Below are 21,914 nucleotides of genomic sequence, written 5' to 3' on the forward strand. Positions count from 1 at the left end.
AGGTGTGGGGTAAGAGAACCCCAGCAACACCCCCTATCAATTAAGTATTGGAGTGCCCCAACCTCCACCCCCCCGAGATTCCATGTGACATTATTTCTATGTCTCAGTCCACACTTGACAAAATGCTTGAGATGAAACCCCTTGAAGAGATTTTGCAGGGGTTATTTGACATACAGATTTTTTCGAAAAACAGCATGCCACAATCCAACAGTACAGGACTTTTAGCTATCCACTTATGTGATAAGACAGAAGAAATGAGAACTTTTTAAGATATATCATGCAATTCATTGAAAAGGTCACACATTAGACTGTTAAGTATCAACCTAAACAAACAAACAAGTAAACCCCCTCCTCCAGAAATGGCAGAGACTTTGATCTGCTTTAGGGAAACCTCAATAACTATAATTGAGATCAGCAGATAAAATAGAGTCGCACAATGGCATTATATGGTTAAGATTCTTAGACAGTTCAATGAATTTTGATAATTATATATCAGGGTTTGCATTAGATAATTATATAAGAGGAGTTGCATTTGTCAATACTGTAAATTCAGAAATTATTGTGTGCATTCATTATTGCGATTTTTTAAGGAATGGAAAAAAATGGGAGATTAATTATTGCGATTTCAGGAAAATGTACATACAGATGTATGTATGTTTCCGATATCAAAATGAGAGTTCTTATTATTGCAATACACACACAGTTGCATTATTCGCATTAATAAAAACCTCGCAATACTTTTTGAATTTACAGTACTTTTTATAAAGATAAAGCAAACTTTAAACTGAAGCGGGACAGACGGACAGACGGACGGACGGACCAACGGATGCACAGACCAAAAAACATAATGCCCTTAGGTTGGGAATAAAAAACTAGATATAAGAAGATGTGGTATGAGTGCCAATGAGACAACTCTCCATCTAAGTCAAAATTTATAAAAGTAAACCATTATAGGTCACAGTACGGTCTAGCATTCTTGAAGAATTATTATTATAGGGCAACGATTTTAATAAGCAGTGAATTAACGATTTTGGTCATGTGACCTTATTGTAGAACCTTAATTGCTGATCTTTTTTGCTCTTCACTAGATATTTAATTTCATGGATCTTGGTTGCATACTATAAAATGAGTTGAACACACAAAATGTGTACTGTCTTTTATGAAATTGCTCAAAGAGTACTCTAAGTTCCCAACTTCAGAAAAATGAGGTGAAATTCCTCAAACAGTTCCATAATAGCAGGTGCACATCTGCAATATGTGTGAAGTTTCATTGGTATGGGTTATAAACTGAAGGAGTTTATTAACTATATTGGAACTGTCTTTTTGGAAATTTGCTGACAAATGACAAGTTCCCAAGTCTGGAATATGGGAACTAATTCCTAAAACAATTCCATAATATATCAGGTGCCCAAATAGGCAAATTTCAATATGTGCGATCTTTCTGTGGAGTTTCAAGGATCTGGGTTGAAAACTTTAGGACTTCTTGATTAAAAAAAATAGGCACCCTCTTTCCACACCCGCCAATACACTTGCTATCACAAATAATAACAAAAAATGATAAAAGTCAGTTTTGCACATATACCAGCCAAAAAAGCAAAAATGGGTAAATGTTGTGATTTGTGGCATACTTAAAGGAGTCAATTAATCATTTTCAAGCATTCCACCTTTTGAAGATCATGTACTGTTGATCATTTAAGCTGTTTACGGAAACTCTCAGAAAATCTGATGCAAAAATACAATAAACAGCTGCGCCACGAGCGCATGATACGCCCGTCGTCTTGTGTGTGAGGTTTTATGCAATTATCATAAATCGTTTCTGAGATACGGCGCGACATGTGAAACCCCCTTTTTTTTTATAAAAAAATCAATAACTCTAAAATAATATTTTGAATCATCACCAAAAAGTATACAGATCTTTAGATTAATATAATTAAGAAGTGTGTAAAGTTTTAAGCAATAATCATAAATCGTTTTTGAGATGCGGCGCGACATGTGACCCCCCCCCCCCCCTTTTTTTTTTTACAAAAAACTCAATAACTCTAAAACAAAATTTTGAATCATCACCAAAAAGTATACAGATCTTTAGATTAATATAATTAAGAAGTGTGTACAGTTTTAAGGAATAATCATAAATCGTTTCTGAGATACGGCGCGACATGTGAAAACCCCCCTTTTTTATAAAAAAATCAATAACTCTAAATTAAAATTTTGAATCATCACGAAAAAGTATACAGATCTTTAGATTAATATAATTAAGAAGTGTGAACAGTTTTAAGCAATAATCATAAATCGTTTCTGAGATACGGCGCGACATGTGAAAACCCCCCTTTTTTATAAAAAAATCAATAACTCTAAAATAAAATTTTGAATCATCACCAAAAAGTATACAGATCTTTAGATTAATATAATTAAGAAGTGTGTAAAGTTTTAAGCAATAATCATAAATCGTTTTTGAGATACAGCGCGACATGTGAACCCCCCCCCCCCCCACCCCTGTTTAAGTCCCGTAACTCAAAAGGTTTTCATCTTATTTTCACCAAAAAGTATACAGATCGTTTGACCATCATAAGATACAACTATGTTAAGTTTCATGAAATTTGGATAAGTCGTTCTCAAGTTACGGTGCGACATGTGGACGCTGGACAGACGGACAGACAGACAGACGGACGGATGCCGGACATTTGTATACCATAATATGTCCCGTCAAAATTTTGGGCAGAAATAAACTAGTCTTTTGAGATCTCAACAAGTGAATAATCAACATAACTTCCGCCCAATACTATCATCGATATAATACTGAAGTAAGTAAATTTGATTTATTCCCTTTTCACAATTTGGACCAGAATTATATTCCTTTATACACATCCTAGGGTAATGTTTGGAAGAGTTGCTGTTGCAATTACAAGGCAAATGGACAGATGGACAGTGTGATTTTTAAATACCCCTTAGCCCCTCAAAAAACAAAAAAACAAAATACTATGTATAATAAACATTAATTTTCTGTTTTTTTTCATATATCTTAATAGTGTTTTGGTTGCTAAGTTAGATGACATATATAAATAACCAATGTTCATAAAGTTTTTTAAGGGACCACATATGTATCATTCCCTATATGAAATGATGGTAGATTTTTACCGATTGATTTTTCTTCGAGAAACAATGGCAGGTACATTTAATAGGGTTTAGGATCATTGATTATAATTATGAGGGTCTGGATTGGGTTTAGAGAATAGAGAATAATAGGCAAAAAGTGCAGAATAAAGGGTAAAAATAAAAAAATAGTGAGAGAACAATGGGGTGTTAAATATAAAGAATAAGGGATAAGGGTCAAAATAGATGAAGAAAAGAAAAATGGTCTAAAAATTTAAAGAATAAAGAAATGAAGAACCCCCAGTCCAGAGCCCCAATTAAGCATGTGAATCATATATAAGCAATTTAATAGATATGTTTTATTAACATCGATTTTATTAACAGCAGATAATATTGGTATATAAATTAATTGGTTCGGAACACCCACACAGACCATTCAGACCAAGTTTTAAAATCTATTTATTCGTCTCAAGACAAGATGTTTGAATCAATAGTCCAAATCTCATAGCATTTCAATGTAAATTTGACCTCCATTTGTAGCATTTCAAATTTTTTAAAGTAATTACACTTGTATCAATTGGTTTATAGTTGCTTGAAAAGAACATCTTTAAAATTGGATCAATTCAATGGACCCAAATGTTTGGCCCCTTGATATCATATTGGTTGTGCCATCAGGACTAAATTTAAGTTACAACACTTGGTAAGTATCATTTAAAGAACATTTTTGAATATTTCGTTGTCATTTTGTGTGCTCTGTTCTTCAAAAGAAAACCCAAATAAATTTTCCCATAGGGTTTCAATATAATCTTCGACCTTAGTTAGTGGCCATTTTGAATTTCTAATCAGCATCAATGTAACAAAGCTTTTTAAGGATCTGCAGAAGAACATATTGGCAAGTTTTGTTTCAGTTGGTTCAGCAGTTCTTGAAAAGAAAATCTTTGAAATTGGACCTAATAAAACCTGTTTTTGGCTGCTTAATTCATATTGAACTTTATAAGGATGTTATTTATGTTTTCAAAAAATTTTCACCTCGAACTGCATAGATTTAAATGTGATTGGCAAAAAAAAATTGTGTTCAGCAGAAGCTGAGAAAAGTGAAAAAAATGTATGTCGAATGAACAAACAAGCAGCTACAGGGACTGCCAACCAAGGTGAATGCAATAAAGCCCCCTCCTAAAGTGGGGATATCATACAGTATGTATCAACAGTGCCCCCTTGCTCTATCACTTTATAATTGAATTGTGAATTATGAGTCAAAGGTTCAAAACCCTAATGTGGCATATATTTTCATAAGTTCACATCTTAATATACTATTAAAATTTCAAGTTGATTTGACCATGACTAATGGTCAACAACAACCGAAATCCAAAATGTTATTGTATTTAATCTGATTTATATTAAAAAAGACTAACAGACAGATGCACTGGAAAACATAATGCCCCTTAGCTCTAACTATCATTGTAAAGGCGTAAAATATCAACTTTTATAAATATGTAGTGTCAAACAGTTAATTTCTATGCTACCATCAAAATTGCTTTTTTTTTTAAATTAGTGAAACATTTAAATAGGATAAATAAATGAAGAATGTGTCCATGGTACACTGATGCCCCCACTGAAAAATATACGGGAAATTCTGCTATTTGCAATTTACAAAGGACATAATTCAAGAACAGTGAAAGTGACACCACTCAAATTCAAACTTGATCTCTGTTTAGTAGTTATAAGCATTGTGTATAAGTTTTATAACATTTGGTTGAAGCAAACTAAAGTATGTGTGGAAACAGCTAATTTTGCAATTTTTCCATTTATAAATGGACAAACTCCAAGACCGTGAAAGTGATCCCACCCAATTTCAACTATGATCTGTGTTTGGTGGTAATCAGCATTGTGTAAAAGTTTTATAACATTTGGTTGAGGCAAACTAAAGTATGTGTGGAAACAGCTAATTTTGCAATTTTTCCATTTATAAATGGACAAACTCCAAGACCGTGAAAGTGATCCCACCCAAATTCAACCATGATCTGTGTTCGAGGTAATTAGCATTGTGTAAAAGTTTTATAACATTTGGTTAAAGCAAACTCAAATTAGAGAACGGAAACCAATTTTGGGAAAAATGTACGGACGTACAGACAGATAAGGGTAAAACTTAATGCTCCGGGGGGGGGGCATAAAAAATAATCTCTGGATCAAAGCTTGCTATGAACCCTTGTGCTATTTGAGCAAGGACAGAAGTTTTGAAAAGAAATACATACCTCTTAAAATCTTTTCTTCTTGGCATTTCTGGAAATCCCAGATTCGTACAGTATCATCGTCAGAACAAGTCGTAAATTTATTGTCAGATAGAGAAAAACTGTAGAGGAAGAGGAAAAAACAATGTGCATGGTTATATTATTGTTTAAGAATCATCCATGGTAGAAACTTTATGGCAAATTCATCATCAACTACCAGAGAAAAAGAAATAATGAGATTATTGTACAGTAAACTGCTAACATTTAATTGAACGGAATTCTCGTTCAAGAGATCAACATCAGAAATAAATAGACCACACAGAAACAAAACTGATCCTTAAAAAATATGCCTGCAACTTTTACAAGTAATTTATTGATATGAGTACAGTAGAAAAGGTACTTAAAAAAAATTGGTAAACCATCACAATAATTCTTTTCTATGCGTTCCTTTTTTTTTATTCTTTACTCCCATCTCTGTTCATACATTTCTCGTGACCCAAGAAAATAGATTTAGTTGATTATATGTGTAGAGTACTTTTGTTTCAATGATTTCCCTGCACTTTTAGTTTGACGAGTGTTGAATGCTGGTTTTCACCCCCGTTGTATTTATTATCTTTTCTGTTTTCACTGAATTTCTTTTTTTTCTAGTTGGTGTAATAAAGAAAATTTTGCACAGTATTCCATTGTCCTGAATTTTGTTCCATCTCTAACTTTTGAAGTGTATATTTGTAGGATTCAAGGGATACTTTTGTTCGTAGATTTCATGTAAAAGGGTCAATCACAAATTTAAGAGCTAATCAAAATACAAATTTCTGTTGGTTTTTATAAAATCATGGAATCAAGTATCCATGAAAAAACAAATGTTCATCAATTCACAAAACTAATTGAATTCACAGTAAACAAAGTGATACAGAGATTTTTTGTAATAAGACTAACCAGTTTGACTATTTTTTTTCAAATGTAAATAAGGGCTATTCCATTAAAATGTATGTGGGAGGGTAGGAAGGGAAGTTTAATTATTGAATGTGGGTCATGAGTCTTTTTTTCAGTATGCGTCTCTATTACCATTATGCAAAATTATCTAAAACATGGTTCTTGGTTGTAGGGATATTTTGAAAGTTTCTTCCTACCCTCCCACATACATTTTAATGGAATAGCCCTAAATATAAACAAAGACCAATCGAATATTTTTTTCAGATCCCATGTTTGGATGCACATTGTGATTTTTTGTAAGCTTGTCTCTTAACTAATTCAAATAAACAAAATTCCTTTAAATGATCAGGAGGCAAAAATCCCAAGTGACACTGGTAATAACAATGTACACATATCATAGCATAGTGCTTTGATTGCTGTTCTTCATTTGGTAGTCAAATAAAATTACTGAATACACCTAAATATTCATAGTCAAAAAGACTAAAACTGTCCGTTTACTAAATTGATTTTAATTTCTTATTCAATGATGGATTCCCTAACAGACAGATCCCACACAATTTCAGGTTCATAACTGTAACCACATAATATTTTGATAACTTAGATGCATTTAAAAATACAACATTCTTCCACAAAATGAATTCAGAAAACAAAATGAAGAATAGCAATAAAAGCAGCAATAATTTCATCATACCATTGTCGGTCTCATATACATTTACGTTATCCCTTTTCCCTTATTGAATAATAATCATCTGCAACTATGTCATTCCTGTTCATTTGTGCAAAACTATTAAATTCTGCAAAGCAAGAATTGAAAGGCCCAATGAAAGAAACTATATGATGTAAGTACAAAAGTGTGTCAAGTTACCAACCAGGGGCGGGTCCAGGTGAGGGCGTAATGGGCGTACGCCCCCCCTCCCCTAAAAAAAAACAAAAAAAAACTATTGTAATCTGCTTATATTGTATTGAATATTGCAATTTATCATATTTCACACTTATTTTTTGTTTTTTTAGCAAAAAAAAGGTCCAAAAAATGTTTCGCCTCGCTAGAAACGCCCCTGCCAACATTCTATTGAATAACAGCCTCTTAATTAGAATTACTTGCTTACTTTGTTGAAGGCAGTACAGTGAACTGATAAATGGTTGCTGTGTAAACATACATAAGGAAAGTAATATTTATGTACTGCACAAAGAAACCTGTTCAGTTAATAAGACCAACTCTGTTCCCGAAGATTCCTACGACTAAAAATGATCATCAGTTTATAATTCATCATTTACAATTGATTTTTTTCATAAGACTTTTTGTATTGAAATGATGCCTACATTTATATGTAATTTCTAGTCCTTGTAAGCTAGCACTGGTGTCCTGGATATATTGTATTCAAAAACTTTCCGAGCCAACTAATTAAGTTGCTCAAGTTTTGAAGAAAATTTATTTTATCATGTATGTGCTGTGAATCTAACATACATGTATCAAAACCCTAATGTCACACTTGTAAGGACAATGTTGTCATTTCACATGGCACTCATATAATTTAAGCCTATGCAATTGTACACTCGTTTATGAATTCATCTGGATGCATGTCTTTCAAATGATTTGTAGTTTTAAATCTTTGTTTTGAAATGTGAAAGTGAAAGTGCATTTTTTTATTTGTACACAACCATCATGGCCACAAGAGCAATCTTAAACTTGAATTATAGGTACACGAGATGAGTAAAAACTTCAAAAATACATTGTCACTAACAAAATATTTTTCAAAACGCATTCTTAATTCATTGAATTAATTCATCAAAATATCTGGACAAATGTTTTAAATTCTCCCTGGTGTATGTGTGTGTGTGTGAAGGTGTGTTGTTCTATTATTTTTGTTTGTTTGTTTTCTGCTACTGGCCTTGTCTCTCTCTGAAATATTTCATATTTGTATTTTTTTATTGAGTAACCCCTACAAATCAAAATAAATACATGTATATGAGGGCTGCACCAAATCTCTTCTTCGCCTAAACCTAACACAATGGATCTCTTTCATGTCAGTCAGATCAGTTATTATACTCCTGCAGAAAGGCATTTTTGTAATTTTTTCTAACCATTAATAATTTTGATGTATGTTAAAGCATGGGATCTAACCGGATTTTGAGGACCAAAAAAAAAGGTTTGTGATTTTCAAATTTTTATTGAATAAGCCAAATCAAATACAGAATAAAAATTTAACAGAATTTTTGTTAATACACAATTTCAAATTTTACAAAATATACTTAAATGATAATTCAATGGGCTATATGTCTTTATTTTTTACACAATTCTACATTACAAACTCTAAATAAATAGGGCAGATGGGCTAAAAGCCTTTATTTTCTATGGGTAAACAGGGCAATATGCCTTTATTTTTCTGGGCAAACTGGGCAATACACCTTTATTTTATTATTACATGTACAAGCATGCAAAAAACTGAAGAAATGTGGGCAATGCCTTTATTTAGTCCCTACATACATGATTGTCTATAAATACTTGGGCTTCTGCCTTTATTTTCAAACTATTATACCTCCTTGTTAAGGGCTTGTGCCTTTATTTTGTGCATTTCTGATCTGACAAACTATTTGTCAATGTTCACATATTCATATTTAAACTGAACAACTGAACTCTTGCATATGAGATTTCTTCCAATTGTTACACTTGTATCCAGAGTTAACACTGGTAAATGTTTTATCAAATAGAAACAGATTTCAAAACTCGCCAAAGATTAAACAAATTCTAAGTGACTGCCTCCCCATAGAGTATTTCTTGTATTTTTGGCCGATTTTCTAGTAAAATATCAGATTTTATTTGAAACCCATATGCAAGAGTACAGCAAATCAACATGTCTGCGGACATTCTGTAATAATATAACGTAGAAACAATAATGGCTTCAATCCTAATCAAGAGGATGGTTGCCATGGTTACTTTACGTCCAAAATCCCGCCTGATCCCACGAACGGGCTCCTTATGTCCTTGAAACATCTTTACATTGTTCATATTGGACTGCCAATACTTGATAAATCCTGAATGATCTCCAGTTATCATCCAAGAATCATTGTTACTCCACACCATTGCTCGAACTGATGTATCATGGGCCTGAAATTTTTTTTTATATTTCCTTTCCATTATAATTCAGCTATATAGCACCATGTTATCACGGTGCTAAGTTATATATTTTACCATAGTGCTAACTTAATCTATTTTATAATAGAATTTAAATATAGTGTCAAATCTTTCATATGGATTTTTTTGTACAAAAACAAAATATGCAACATTTGCAGATATTTTTACTGGTCTTCCTTTATAAATATGCATTACAAAAGAAAATTTTCGATGAGTTAGAAATTTGCATCTTGATCGATATTGCATTCTTTACTTTCTCCTGAAAGTTTGGTACAAACTAGAGAGGTTCTGAGTAAAACGATATTTGCATGCAAGCCACGAGATATAAACAAGATGCCAGAACCGACTTTGTTTCCTTACTACAGGCATTTTGATATTCTGCTGTTAAGATAGATCAGGAGTTTTTTCTATGCATCCCTTCTGGGCATGTTTCAAAAATAATTTTTAAGTTTAAAGATAAGATTTAACTATCAAACAATAGGCTGTCAGAGTGACAGCAAACCGGATTTTCCTGCAGAGGTCAAACCCTGAACAGTTGAGCAAGTATGGACACTACATTTAAGCTTAAAACAGCTCTGAATTTGGATTGTGATTGAATATTTGACACAGCATAGGTTTGTGACACAAAATGAATGTGGTTTAAGAACTGAAATACTTGAAATTGGACATTTAAATACCTATTATGGTCCAATATCAAAAGTCTAAATACATATTAGAATCAGCATATCAAAGAACCTCAAGAATTCAATTTTTGATGAAATCAGACAAAAGTTTAATTTAAGACCCTTTGGACCTCAATGTGGACCAATTTGATAAAGGAGCCCACAATCCAAAATCTCTTAATACATGATTAGATTCAGCATTTCAAAGAACCCCATAAATATTTTTTTTTGTTGAATCAAACAAAGTTTAATTTTGGACCCTGATTTGAACCAACTTGAAAACTGGGCCCAAAAATATAATATTTAAATACAGGTTTAGATTCAGCATTTGAAAGAACCCTATATATATTTAATTTATGTTGAAATGAAACACAGGTTAATTTTATCCATAACATTTTCTGTGCAAAGGGAAAGAACTCAAACTGGATAAATAGTTCTCTAAAATAAGATATGATGCAATTTTTCAAATTATAATCAATAATATAATAACAACAACCAGTGATGACTAAGTTCTCTAAAATAAGATATTATTTAATACTCAATCATTGCTAGAATCAGCATATCAAAGAACCAAATAATTCAATTTTTGATGGAATTAATCAAAAGTGTAATTTAGGACCCTTTGGACCTCAATGTGGTATTATCTTATTAATAATGAAAAGAAATACAGGTTTAGATTTAGCATTTCAAAGAACCCTATATATATTCAATTTATGTTGAAATCAAACACAGTTTAATTTTGGACCCCAATTTGGACCAACTTGAAAACTGGGCCCAAAATCAGAAATCTAAATATATGTTTATTAATAGACAATATAAGCTTAGTTTTTAAAGGAGTTTACTTCATCAAAAAAAAAAAAAAAAAATATATATATATAGCATTCAGAAAATTAGTTTTTACAGAATAACAAACAAACTTGCCACAAAATTCTACCAAAGAAAAGAAGAAAAAAATCCAAAATCTTATTTATCATTAATACAATGTCATTTCAAAATCTATAAAACTTATCAGTAATAAGAAATAATTGTAACAGAATGCTGTTACGAAGTCTCCCAAACAAAGCTCCAATAATTCGTCATTCCAATTGTCGCTTGATCCCCAGGGGACTCTCCCTTTATTTCATATGATTTGTTTTTTTGTCCTGTACAAGAGTATATATGGTTTAGGGGTAGGGATCTTGACCGTTTACAAGTTCTTAAACAGGAAACTCGCCTTATATTTCATTTGATTTGTTTTATGGTCCCATACATTAATATATATGGTTTCCGCATGGGGATCTTGACCGTTTACAAGTTTTCTAAAAGAAGGGGGGGGGGGGGGGTTACCCCAGGGGATTTCCCCTTAATTTCATTTGATTTGTTTTATTGTCCCATTCAAGAATATATATGGTTTAGGTGTGGGGATCTAGACCGTTTACAAGTTATCAAAAAGAAGGGGGGGGGGGACCCCCATGGACTTCCACTATATTTCATTTGATTTGTTTTATTGCATACAAGAATATATATGGTTTAGGGGTTGGGATCTCGACCGTTTACAAGTTTTCAAAAAGAAAGGGGGTGGGTGTGACCCCCATGGACTTCCCCTATATTTCATTTGATTTGTGTTATTGTCCCATACAAGAATATATATGGTTTAGGGGTGGGGATCTCGACCGTTTACAAGTTCTTAAACAGGAGGGGGTGGGGGTGACCCCCAGGGAATCGCCTTATATTTCATTTGATTTGTTTTATGGTCCCATACAATAATATATATGGTTTCCGCATGGGGATCTTGACCGTTTACAAGTTTTCAAAAAAAAGGGGGGAGGGGTCGGGGGTGGGAGTTACCCCAGGGGATTTCCCCTTAATTTCACTTGATTTGTTTTATTGTCCCATTCAAGAACATATATGGTTTAGGGGTGGGGATCTAGACCGTTTACAAGTTATCAAAAAGAAGTGGGGTGGGGGGACCCCCATGGACTTCCCCTATATTTCATTTGATTTGTTTTATTGCATACAAGAATATATATGGTTTAGGGGGGGGGGATCTCGACCGTTTACAAGTTCTCAAACAGGAGGGGGTTAGGGTGACCCCAGGGGACTCGCCTTTTATTTTTTATTTGATTTGTTTTTTTTGTCCCATACAAGAATATATATATAGTTTCAGGGTGTGGATCTTGACCGCTTACAAGTTTTCAAAAAGAAAGGGGGTGGGTGTGACCCCCATGGACTTCCCCTATATTTCATTTGATTTGTGTTATTGTCCCATACAAGAATATATATGGTTTAGGGGTGGGATCTCGACCGTTTACAAGTTCTTAAACATGAGGGGGTGGGGGTGACCCCAGGGGACTCGCCTTGTATTACATTTGATTTGTTTTATTGTCCCATACAAGAATATATATGGTTTCGAGGTGGAGATTTTGACCGTTTACAAGTTTTCAAAAAAAAAAGGGGCTGGGGTTGACCCCAGGGGGCTCCCCCTCAATTTCATGTGATTTGTTTTATTGTTCCATTCAAGAAAATATATGGTTTAGGGGTAGGGATCTCGACTGTTGACAAGTTATCAAAAAGAAGGGGTTGGGGGTGACCCCCATGGACTTCCCTTATATATCATTTTATTTGTTTTATTGTCCAATTCAAGAATATTTATGGTTTAGGGGTGGGGATCTCGACGGTTTACAAGTTCTTAAACAGGATGGGGTGGGGTGACCCCAGGGGACTCGCCTTTTATTTCATTAGATCTGTTTTATTGTCCCATACAACAATATATATGGTTTCGGGGTGGGGATCTTGACCGTTTACAAGTTTTCAAAAAGAAGGGGGGTGGGGGTGACCCCATGGACTTCCCCTATATATCATTTTATTTGTTTTATTGTCCAATTCAAGAATATTTATGGTTTAGGGGTGGGGATCTCGACCGTTTACAAGTTCACAAACAGGAGGGGGTGGGGGTGACCCTAGGGGACTCGCCTTTTATTTCATTTGATTTGTTTTGTTGTCACATACAAGAATATATATGGTTTCAGGGTTGGGATCTTGACCGTTTACAAGTTTTCGAAAAGTATGGGGGTGGGGGTGAACCCGGGGACTCCCCAGATATTTCAATTGATTTGTTTTATATATATATATGGTTTAGGGGTGGGGATCTCAACCGTTTACAAGATAAAAGCACATTCTCAAATTGAAAGGGGGTGGGGGTAAGAATATATATGGTTTAGGGAGACTTAATTATCTACAAAATGTCTAATAATGAACATTAGATTTCAAATTTCATTTATACAGTCCTATTAGTAAATTTCAAACTTTATATATACAGTCCTACAGATCTTATCAGGAAACAGAAAATTTTCAAATAAATCTGTCACTCCAATGATATTATATGCCAAGATATAACCCAGATCTTATTAATAATTAATAATGTAATTAACTTCAAAATGTCTAATAATATAGCTTATAATCATTACCATTTAGGAAATAGGTAATTTTCAAAAAAATCTGTCACTCCAATTTTTATTGTGAGATAAGACATTATGCTAAGTCATAAAAAAGATAACAAGAGTAAAATATTTAAAATTCCACTTTTGGATATTAAAAATGGCGATAACTCACAAAGGAGATATACTAATATCTTGAAAATTGAACTAGACCTTCATTAAGTCCCAGGAAACAACATATTTAAATTTGAAAAAAAAATTGTTAAGCGTTTTCATGTTATTGTGCTGACACTGTTTGGCAGCCGCCGGTAGGCCCGCACAGCCGTCCGCCGTACATCCCCATTTTAATAACCGATATTTCCTTCGAAAATCCGGTTAAAAATTAAGTATCGTTAATTGAATTTAAATATTTTAGAAAAATCCTTTTAAAATCATGGGTAGATAATTATATTGAATTTGATAGGACAATTTGTGTTTTGGGGATTTTTCAAGAAAATGAAGCCAGTGAGCCCTATTGATATTTGAATTTTCCGATTGCGAAGCAATTCTCTTACCGAATTTTAACCAATTCTTTGTTTAATGTTTCCCCAATAAGGAAAAATTTAGTTTTCCCTATAGAAACCTTTCTTAAATAAAGTTCTATAATATCTTTTATTAACCAAACAACAAGTTCTGTAACTCCCATTTTATATATTGAAATTTCAAAGAACATTGACCAAGAAGTCTTTTACAGTGGTTTAAGAAAAATCTATCGCGGAATATTTGTACACCCCATGGCCAGCTATCTTAAAGGAAAATATATCTCAATATTGTGTAATAACCCTATAGTATTTTAAATATACTACTTTTTCAAATCCCATGGCTTTATTTGAAAATATTCGGGAGAACACTGTAACAACTAATGCATACTGAAATTGCCTTAGTTCTGTAAGGCATATGAAGAATGAAGAAAAGGGAGACAAGCATGAAACTGTGACAAATACTAAACTTTGAATTTTTAATGCTTTTTAAAACAATTTCTAAAGCCCAGACCAACTTCTAGCTAACAAAACTGTTTGTGTTATTCTTATAACATTTGAATTATTTTTGCAAAACTATTACAAAGGGGCTCATCTTCTTTTTTATATAATAATTGTAAAAAAATGCAGGCCCTCTTTTGTGGGAAAAATTTGGTTGATTATATAGGGAATCACTGAAGCATGACTGGAGCGGGCCCCCTCTTTAGGCAGTCAGTGGGCCCCTCTTATGAAAATTTCTGGTACCCAGGTAAGGCTTTTTAAAAACAGAGTGACCACCCATAGAAGTGATTTTAGAGTCCTGCATACATGTAATTTAAAACCTGTTCAACACAATGTTTCGCACCCACCCATAGTAGCAAATTTTAATTGCCTTCCCTGGGTCCCATGTATGTTTTTATGGAACAGCCCTTATAAAAAACTTAAGAATACGTTTATTCTATTAAATATATTAATTTCTTTCTGTTAACTGCAAACTTCTGTAAAATTGCATAATTTTCTCACATTTGTACACAACGGGTTTTATCTTAAAAGCATAATAAGCCAAAATATTTCCTTCGCAAACAATTATTTCTTTACAGTAAACATGGTCCTGTTATGCCAAAAAAGAAAAGATTCAATATATATTTTAGAGATAACATTGATTGATTGGTGTTTAACGCCACTTTCAACACTATTGTGCTATTTCTTGGCGGTCAGTTTTTCTTTGTGGAGGAAGCCGGAATCCAAAAAACCACTTGGCCACCAGGGCCCCTTTTGAGATAACAAAGACTTTATACAACTGACAAGACTTACTTGCAAAATAGTTTCAAAGTTAAAAGTTAAACCATTCCATAAAGTGAATTCCCTACTGGATGCCCCAGTTACAAGTCTTCTTCCTTCAGGCGTCCACTGAAATTGGAATAATTAGTTCATTTCTTTAATCATGTATATAAACTCTTTTCATTTTTCATTTTTTAACATCACAATTTCTATAAGGACAGAATAAAGATAAGAATAATGTTTTTTTTCCACTTGGTTTTCAAGGAGTGGCAATTTCCTTTTATTCTAGATAGAAACTTTCATAGGATAGGATGGTTAATTGTAAAGTAGGATTCATACATGAATTATAATACTGCATGTTGGTAAGACTTCCCTTTGAACCCCTTTCTTGTATATGTATGTTTATGTCCCCAAAAGGCAAGTGAATTTAAATATACTTCCAGATCTTTTCACACTCAGTTGCTGTTCTACTTTTAACATTTTACTAGTCTGTAAAATCTGAACCCCCTGCAAATTTAAGGGGGGGGGGGTTAAATATTCATTAACTACCTACAAATTTGAATAAACTGCTTCGCCAAGGGCAGCTGGATACAACCGCAGAGGTCCAACCCTGAACAGTTGGGGCAAAAATGGACACAATATTCAAGCTTGATATAGGTCTGAATTTGGATTGTAATTAAATATTTGACACATTATAGGTTCTTTTTTAACCCTTTTTGGCCCCTTATTCCTGAACAGTTTGGACAATTACCCCCTAATGAATCCCAAACTTCGACTTGTGGTATTGAACCTTGTGGTACAATTTCAGAGCAATCAATATACTTATACACAAGTTATTGTCCTGAAAGTAGAAAAATGCTTGTTTTGGGCCCCTTTTTGGCCCCTAATTCCTAAACGGTTGGGACCATCACCCCCCAAAAACAATCCCAACCTTTCTTTAGTGGTATTGAACCTTTTGGTAAAATTTCATAGAGATCCATACACTTAAACTAGTTATTGTCCGGAAACCAAATGTCTTCGGACGACGACGATGCAGACGACGACAACATGATAGCAATATACGACCCCAAAATTTTTTTGCGGTCGTATAAAAACTTTCATATGACACTACAAACAAGCAAATAAAAGAGATTTCGGGTACACTTCAAAAAGACAGAAACCCTCCTATGTAATCACAAAAGTTATCAAGAAGGAAGATTTCTAATTTAAAAGGTTTTCTTCACATTGATATCGTAAAATATCAGTCACTAGCCACTATGTGATCCTTTTTGGCAAATGAACACAGCCTACTAGCAAAAAGACTTCAAAGCGACTTTGCTTGCTTTATATCTTCATGCAGAAAACCTGATAATCTGTTTATCATGCTATTTCTGGTTGTGTTTCCCTCCTTTCGACAGTTTTGCGCTTGTCTAAAGTAACCTTGATAAGTCTCCTCACACTTAATGGTTTTGCTGATAACTTCTTAAACATTGAGACAAATCTGATTTGTCCTGCTCATGTTTCAAAGCTGTTATCTGAGAACTCTCGAGCTACATCATGGTAATATAGGCGAAGGGAATTACGATAAATATTTATAAACTTACAGCAAGACAGAATATTGGACATCTGAATGTATTATTTGATGTTCGTATAAACTTTTTCGTCACACAGTTCATTGGATTAGTTTTCATACTCGATGGTGGAGTTAGCTGAAAAGTAATAACATTTTCGAAATTAAGTGGTATGGTAAAAAAAATATAAGTGTGTCCAATGATCTTGATTGTAAAATTTCATACACATGTTTGACCTAACAAAGTTAAAATATGCCTTTATATACATTCTTATTTGTTTTAGAAAATGGTTCATTGTTTTTATACATGTATGCCCCATCACCATTAGAATTTTTTTTCTTGTATACTGTATGCTAAAATTACCCATCTATTTAAGAAACTTTTTACCTGGAAGAGCCCTCACATATATCTATCCATTCTTTTTATATAAAACTTTTTGCCAGTGATTCATCATGTCTTCATCATGTCTACGACATTCAGTGGCCATTCCGGCCACTAAATATTCATCATTTCAGTGGACGAAAGTGTGTGAAACCAGATTGCAAATATATAATTCAGAGGTCTACTGATTTTTAATGGGTATATGGTTCAAATGAAATCCCCAAGGTTTTTTACAAATAGTTAAAAGAAGCTCTACTAGTAACTACATGATAATTGGATTTGTCTAATTAACTTAAGCCTACATGGACAAACCCATATGCTAACTTTGACTTAGAAAATGATTTTTTATATACACCTTTTAACAGTAAAGATAGGTATGCATGTACTTTGAACCCAATGTAATCGCAAAGTAAAGTACCTACTGAAAAGCCATTTGTATCTAGTGAAATTTTCTTATAACTCATGAATCCATGCAGCTCTTTGAAGTTTGTATTTTGATTTAACCTTAGGGCTTTTCCATTTAATCAAACTTGGTACCCAGGGAAGGCACTTTGAAATTTGGGTTACTTCCCATAGATGCAATTTTAGAATTCCATTTACATTTTCACTGTACACAAAAAGTATATGACATCACGTTACTTGAATTTCTATCCATAAATGTTTTAATAAAAAATATATATCATGCCTATACTTTACTACATACAATATTTTTTTTAATTATTTATTAAGTAGAAATTTAATTGACTATGATGACACCCACACATAGTTGATATTTCAAGGAGCCATCCCTGGGTCCCATGTATGCTTTTAATGTAATAGCCCTAACCAAATGAATGTAATGGTATCATCTCTGTAATATCTGTTGCAATAAAGACTACACTTACATCTATCTGATACAAAGAATCTGGCATAACAGCCCTCACATCTCTATCATCTCTCTGCCAACACCGATTCTACAATAGAGTATGTATATATTAGGGCTTTTCTAAATATAATTTTTTTAGGCATAATTGAAGGTCAAAAGGTACTAATAAAAATTGAATTGTTGGAGGGTTTAGAAAATCATCCATCGGCCATGATCGTCGTAGCTAAATGAAATTATCAACTAAAATTTATATTTCCCATATATATTCTTTTTATTTCCTTAGGATCCTGAAAAACATTTAGCTGTATTTTCAGATTAAACAAGCAATACATAGTCCCCTACCGGTTAAGAATTCATTGCACTGGAACAAAATGCTAACTTGATCTATAACTTGTCATGGTGTAAACTATATAACAAATATCAAGTCAATATCTTCAAGCATGACGAAAAAAAGTGTTGAAAACTGACTATTTAAGTGAATTTTCTAAGTCCAAGGACCATAACTCTGCACAACATCATCAAACCAGAACAAAATTCGAACTTGATCTGTAACTTGTCATGATAAAACTATATACCAATTATTAAATCAATATCTTCAAGCATAACAAAAAAAAGTGTGGAAAACTGATTATTTGAGTGAATTTTCTAAGTCCAAGGACCATAACTTTGCACAAAATCATCAGACCGGAACATGATTCGAACTTGATCTGTAACTTGTCATGATGAAACTATATACCAAATTTCAAATCAATATCTTCAAACATGAAGAGAAAAAGTGTGGAAAACTGATTTGCCAGACTGACGGACAGACAGACAGACAGACGGAGTGCAAACCTAAAGCCCCTTCGACTTTGTCGGTAGGGGACTTAAAATGTATTCTATGTATATTCAGTCACCTGTGATACGGTTTCACAATGTTCACAGTGCCACTATGAGGGATTTTCAACTAAATCATAATAATGCTAATATTTGTCAATGATATACATACATGTGAGAAAGTTTTCTCTTTTCTATGATAATGGGTTTAGTAAGTCTACTCATTTGAATTGTTTTACATTTGTGATGTCCAGGTCTTTAATAGCTTGCTTTGCCATATGAGTTTTGCTCATTGTTGAAGGCTGTATGCTGACCTATAGTCATGTTAGTTGCTAACTTTAACATCATTTGGTCTATGTTGGAAAGTTCTCATTGGCGATCATACCTTATCTTATTATTATATCAATATTAGAGATATCATTAATTCAGTAATATATACCTCTATATATTTAATTACTGCAGAATTATAATCAACTGTTTTCCTGTGTACGGCTTTTCTCATCCAATTTTCTGGCGGGAATGGCCTTCCCATGGGCATTGTGGCAACACCACCATCCACCATAGCTGTTGATTGTAAAGCCCTCTAAGTCATTGTTGGATCTGAAATTTATATAAATAGTTTTACTATCGTAATTGTCTGAATTATCAATGTATCCAATCATATTCAATAATTGTCAATATGTATAATATTGATTTACATTTATGATCAATTGTAAAGTCCATTTATCAGTAAAATTCAGAATCTTTTTACAACTAAATGTTAACTGGTAAAAGTCAGTAATATATAGAAAGAACAAAAAAATATTTTCAAAACTCTGCTCTGGATACTGTCTTTTGACCATAAAACAGCTTCTGTCCAACTTCGTAAAATACACAGTTTGACATTTGTTATTGATCATGAAAACAAATTAACCACAGACTGAAACTAAAATGTTAATGCTACAGAATGTAGGTGTATGCCACAAAATGTTGCAGGCTGGACAAAAACCAAACGAATAAAATTGATTGAAGTTCTACAGAAATGTTTTTGACAATTTAGCATTTTGTCTGGAATGATTTTTGTTAAGGTAACACGATACCGAATGGCATATCTCCCGATTTCCAAACTTTTTGACACACGTGTTCTTTGAATCGAATTACATCGGAATATGTAATAAAAAATGGGGGTCACCATTTTTGTTTTCTTGATATTTTGATAGGAATACGTCAATTTTGGCGACAAATTTACATAGGTATATAGGAGAAATGGCTTTTTTTCGGCTTTCCTTTTTAGATTTTCCAATGGATGGATATGTTCATATATACGGAGAAAAACAAAAAACTAACATAATATCCAGGATTGCATACTGAATCCATACACGTAAAAAAACTCATATGTCACCATCCTTGTTTTTGAGATAAATGGCTTCAAAGTTGATCGATATGCCTAGAATTTGACCGAAAACGTATGACGTTATTGAATACAGAATATAACGTTATTCCTACTCAGAGATATGGAAAACAAAATATGTGTCAGGATCTGAATGTTGTTTATTTATTTTCATTTCCCCTGTCGGGTTTCGTAAATTTCCTAGTTATGCAATATGAAATTCTACTGATATAAATTTATTTCGTCCTGCACATGGAAATTTCACTCACATGAATTAACATTAATCTCGTCTGAATTTCACACCAAACGAGCATATACTTGAAACTTGCTTGAACTGGTTGGTTCCACGTAAATCTTATTCTTGACTTGGTACATACATTAGTGTAGTGTACTCTACGTGGTGTAAATGTGTGAGTTGGTTGGTTGAGCAAGTCGGACAAACCTTGCAAACTGTATGCAAAATTTCACAAAGTTCAACAGTCTGTCATTTGTGGAAAATTATTTACAAAACAAATCTTGAGATCATATATTTATTCTTTATAAGTAAAGCAAACCGCGAAATATAAAAGTTCCAGCTTGAAATTCCACATGTAGGAGATGTAAGCCGGAGTCTGTACACTGCGTTCCTTTTATATGTTATCAAAATGCCTAATCCAGCAACCTGTCATGAACAAAAAATTAGAAAGAAAATCCAGACGACATGCGTACCTTTAATATGAGTAGTAACACCAGGTAAATAATTTAAACCTGAAGCAAAAAGACTGTAGTCCTAAATAATTAGCCGTATGTATAATCCCTATGTATATATGTCAAGTGCGGGATTGACGGTCGAACGGACACGGGTGAAACAATATGATGATATGTGCTCTATTGGAATTTTGGTGACAAAACATATTTTTGAATATGCAGTTCATATAATGGAATGGTAATTTGGAGATCTAAAATGAAGTAGCAATGTAAGCAATGTAAGAAAGCTACCATTTCCGTCATTTTGTCTTTGGTGGAAAGTTGATTAATTGGCAATCTTACCGCATCTCCTTATTTCATTATGGTTTGAATTTTCTCAAGAAGAACAAAAGTTTTAAGACTTAACAAATATGTACTAAGAGACTGAAATGTTACTGTGATAATTATACTACACATACTTTCCAATTTAGGGGACCAGCATTTACTAAAACTACAAATTAGAAATAAAAAGATACTCGTCCAATTAGCATTAGTCACAATTTTCTTGAGGTCTTTAGTTTTGATGTCGTTAAATGTCCAGATGTTGCTATCTTATAAATTGCATATCCCATATCTCCATTTATCCTTGTAACAGCCAACTTTTGTACAAAAAACATGTACGATATATTTTTTTGTTTTATTTGTACTTGTCCTTTTACAAATAAAGTCTCATGTTACCCCACTTCCATAATGAGCAAGCGGTCGATTGCTTTGAAAAAATTAGAGGCAATGATTTAAATTTTAACAATTAAAGTTATAAGTGACGGGTGTAAATTGTAGGATTGATTGTAGGTTGCTTAACGTCCAGTGGCAAATAGTTCATGCATGTTTAGGACGAGAACAAGTTAACAATAAATACAATAGCTAGGTTTTGTAATAGAGGCCATCTGGGATGATGGTCGAGAAAATTTGGACTGACACTGAGGGTATATTGGATAGGGACAGACATTTTGTTTCGCAACAGGCC

General features: G+C 33.2%; 1 protein-coding gene across 1 annotated transcript; it reads right to left on the reverse strand.

Annotated features, from left to right (window-relative positions):
• Window positions 1–1,641: 1,641 nt before the first annotated feature.
• LOC127719301 (pre-mRNA 3' end processing protein WDR33-like) lies at window positions 1,642–19,414 on the reverse strand. Its single transcript, XM_052225314.1, has 7 exons — window positions 19,292–19,414; window positions 18,056–18,124; window positions 16,824–16,928; window positions 15,274–15,369; window positions 9,206–9,357; window positions 5,343–5,440; window positions 1,642–1,664 (listed from the first exon to the last, which is right to left on the reverse strand). The coding sequence occupies exons 1-7, from the start codon at window positions 19,412–19,414 to the stop codon at window positions 1,642–1,644; spliced, it is 666 nt and encodes a 221-aa protein (XP_052081274.1).
• Window positions 19,415–21,914: the final 2,500 nt, after the last annotated feature.

This window comes from Mytilus californianus, unplaced genomic scaffold (genome assembly GCF_021869535.1).
Source record: "Mytilus californianus isolate M0D057914Y unplaced genomic scaffold, xbMytCali1.0.p SCAF_11, whole genome shotgun sequence".
Lineage (NCBI taxonomy): Eukaryota > Metazoa > Mollusca > Bivalvia > Mytilida > Mytilidae > Mytilus > Mytilus californianus.

Excerpts from the sequence above, each read along its gene's own strand:
- LOC127719301 (XM_052225314.1), bottom strand. The coding sequence starts at position 19,414 with ATGGTGGATGGTGGTGTTGCCACAATGCCCATGGGAAGGCCATTCCCG. Across the intron at positions 18,125-19,291 it reads CAGTAATTAAATATATAGAG|AATCGGTGTTGGCAGAGAGA; the intron begins GTATATATTACT and ends ACTCTATTGTAG. Across the intron at positions 15,370-16,823 it reads GTCCAATATTCTGTCTTGCT|TGGACGCCTGAAGGAAGAAG; the intron begins GTAAGTTTATAA and ends TTCCAATTTCAG.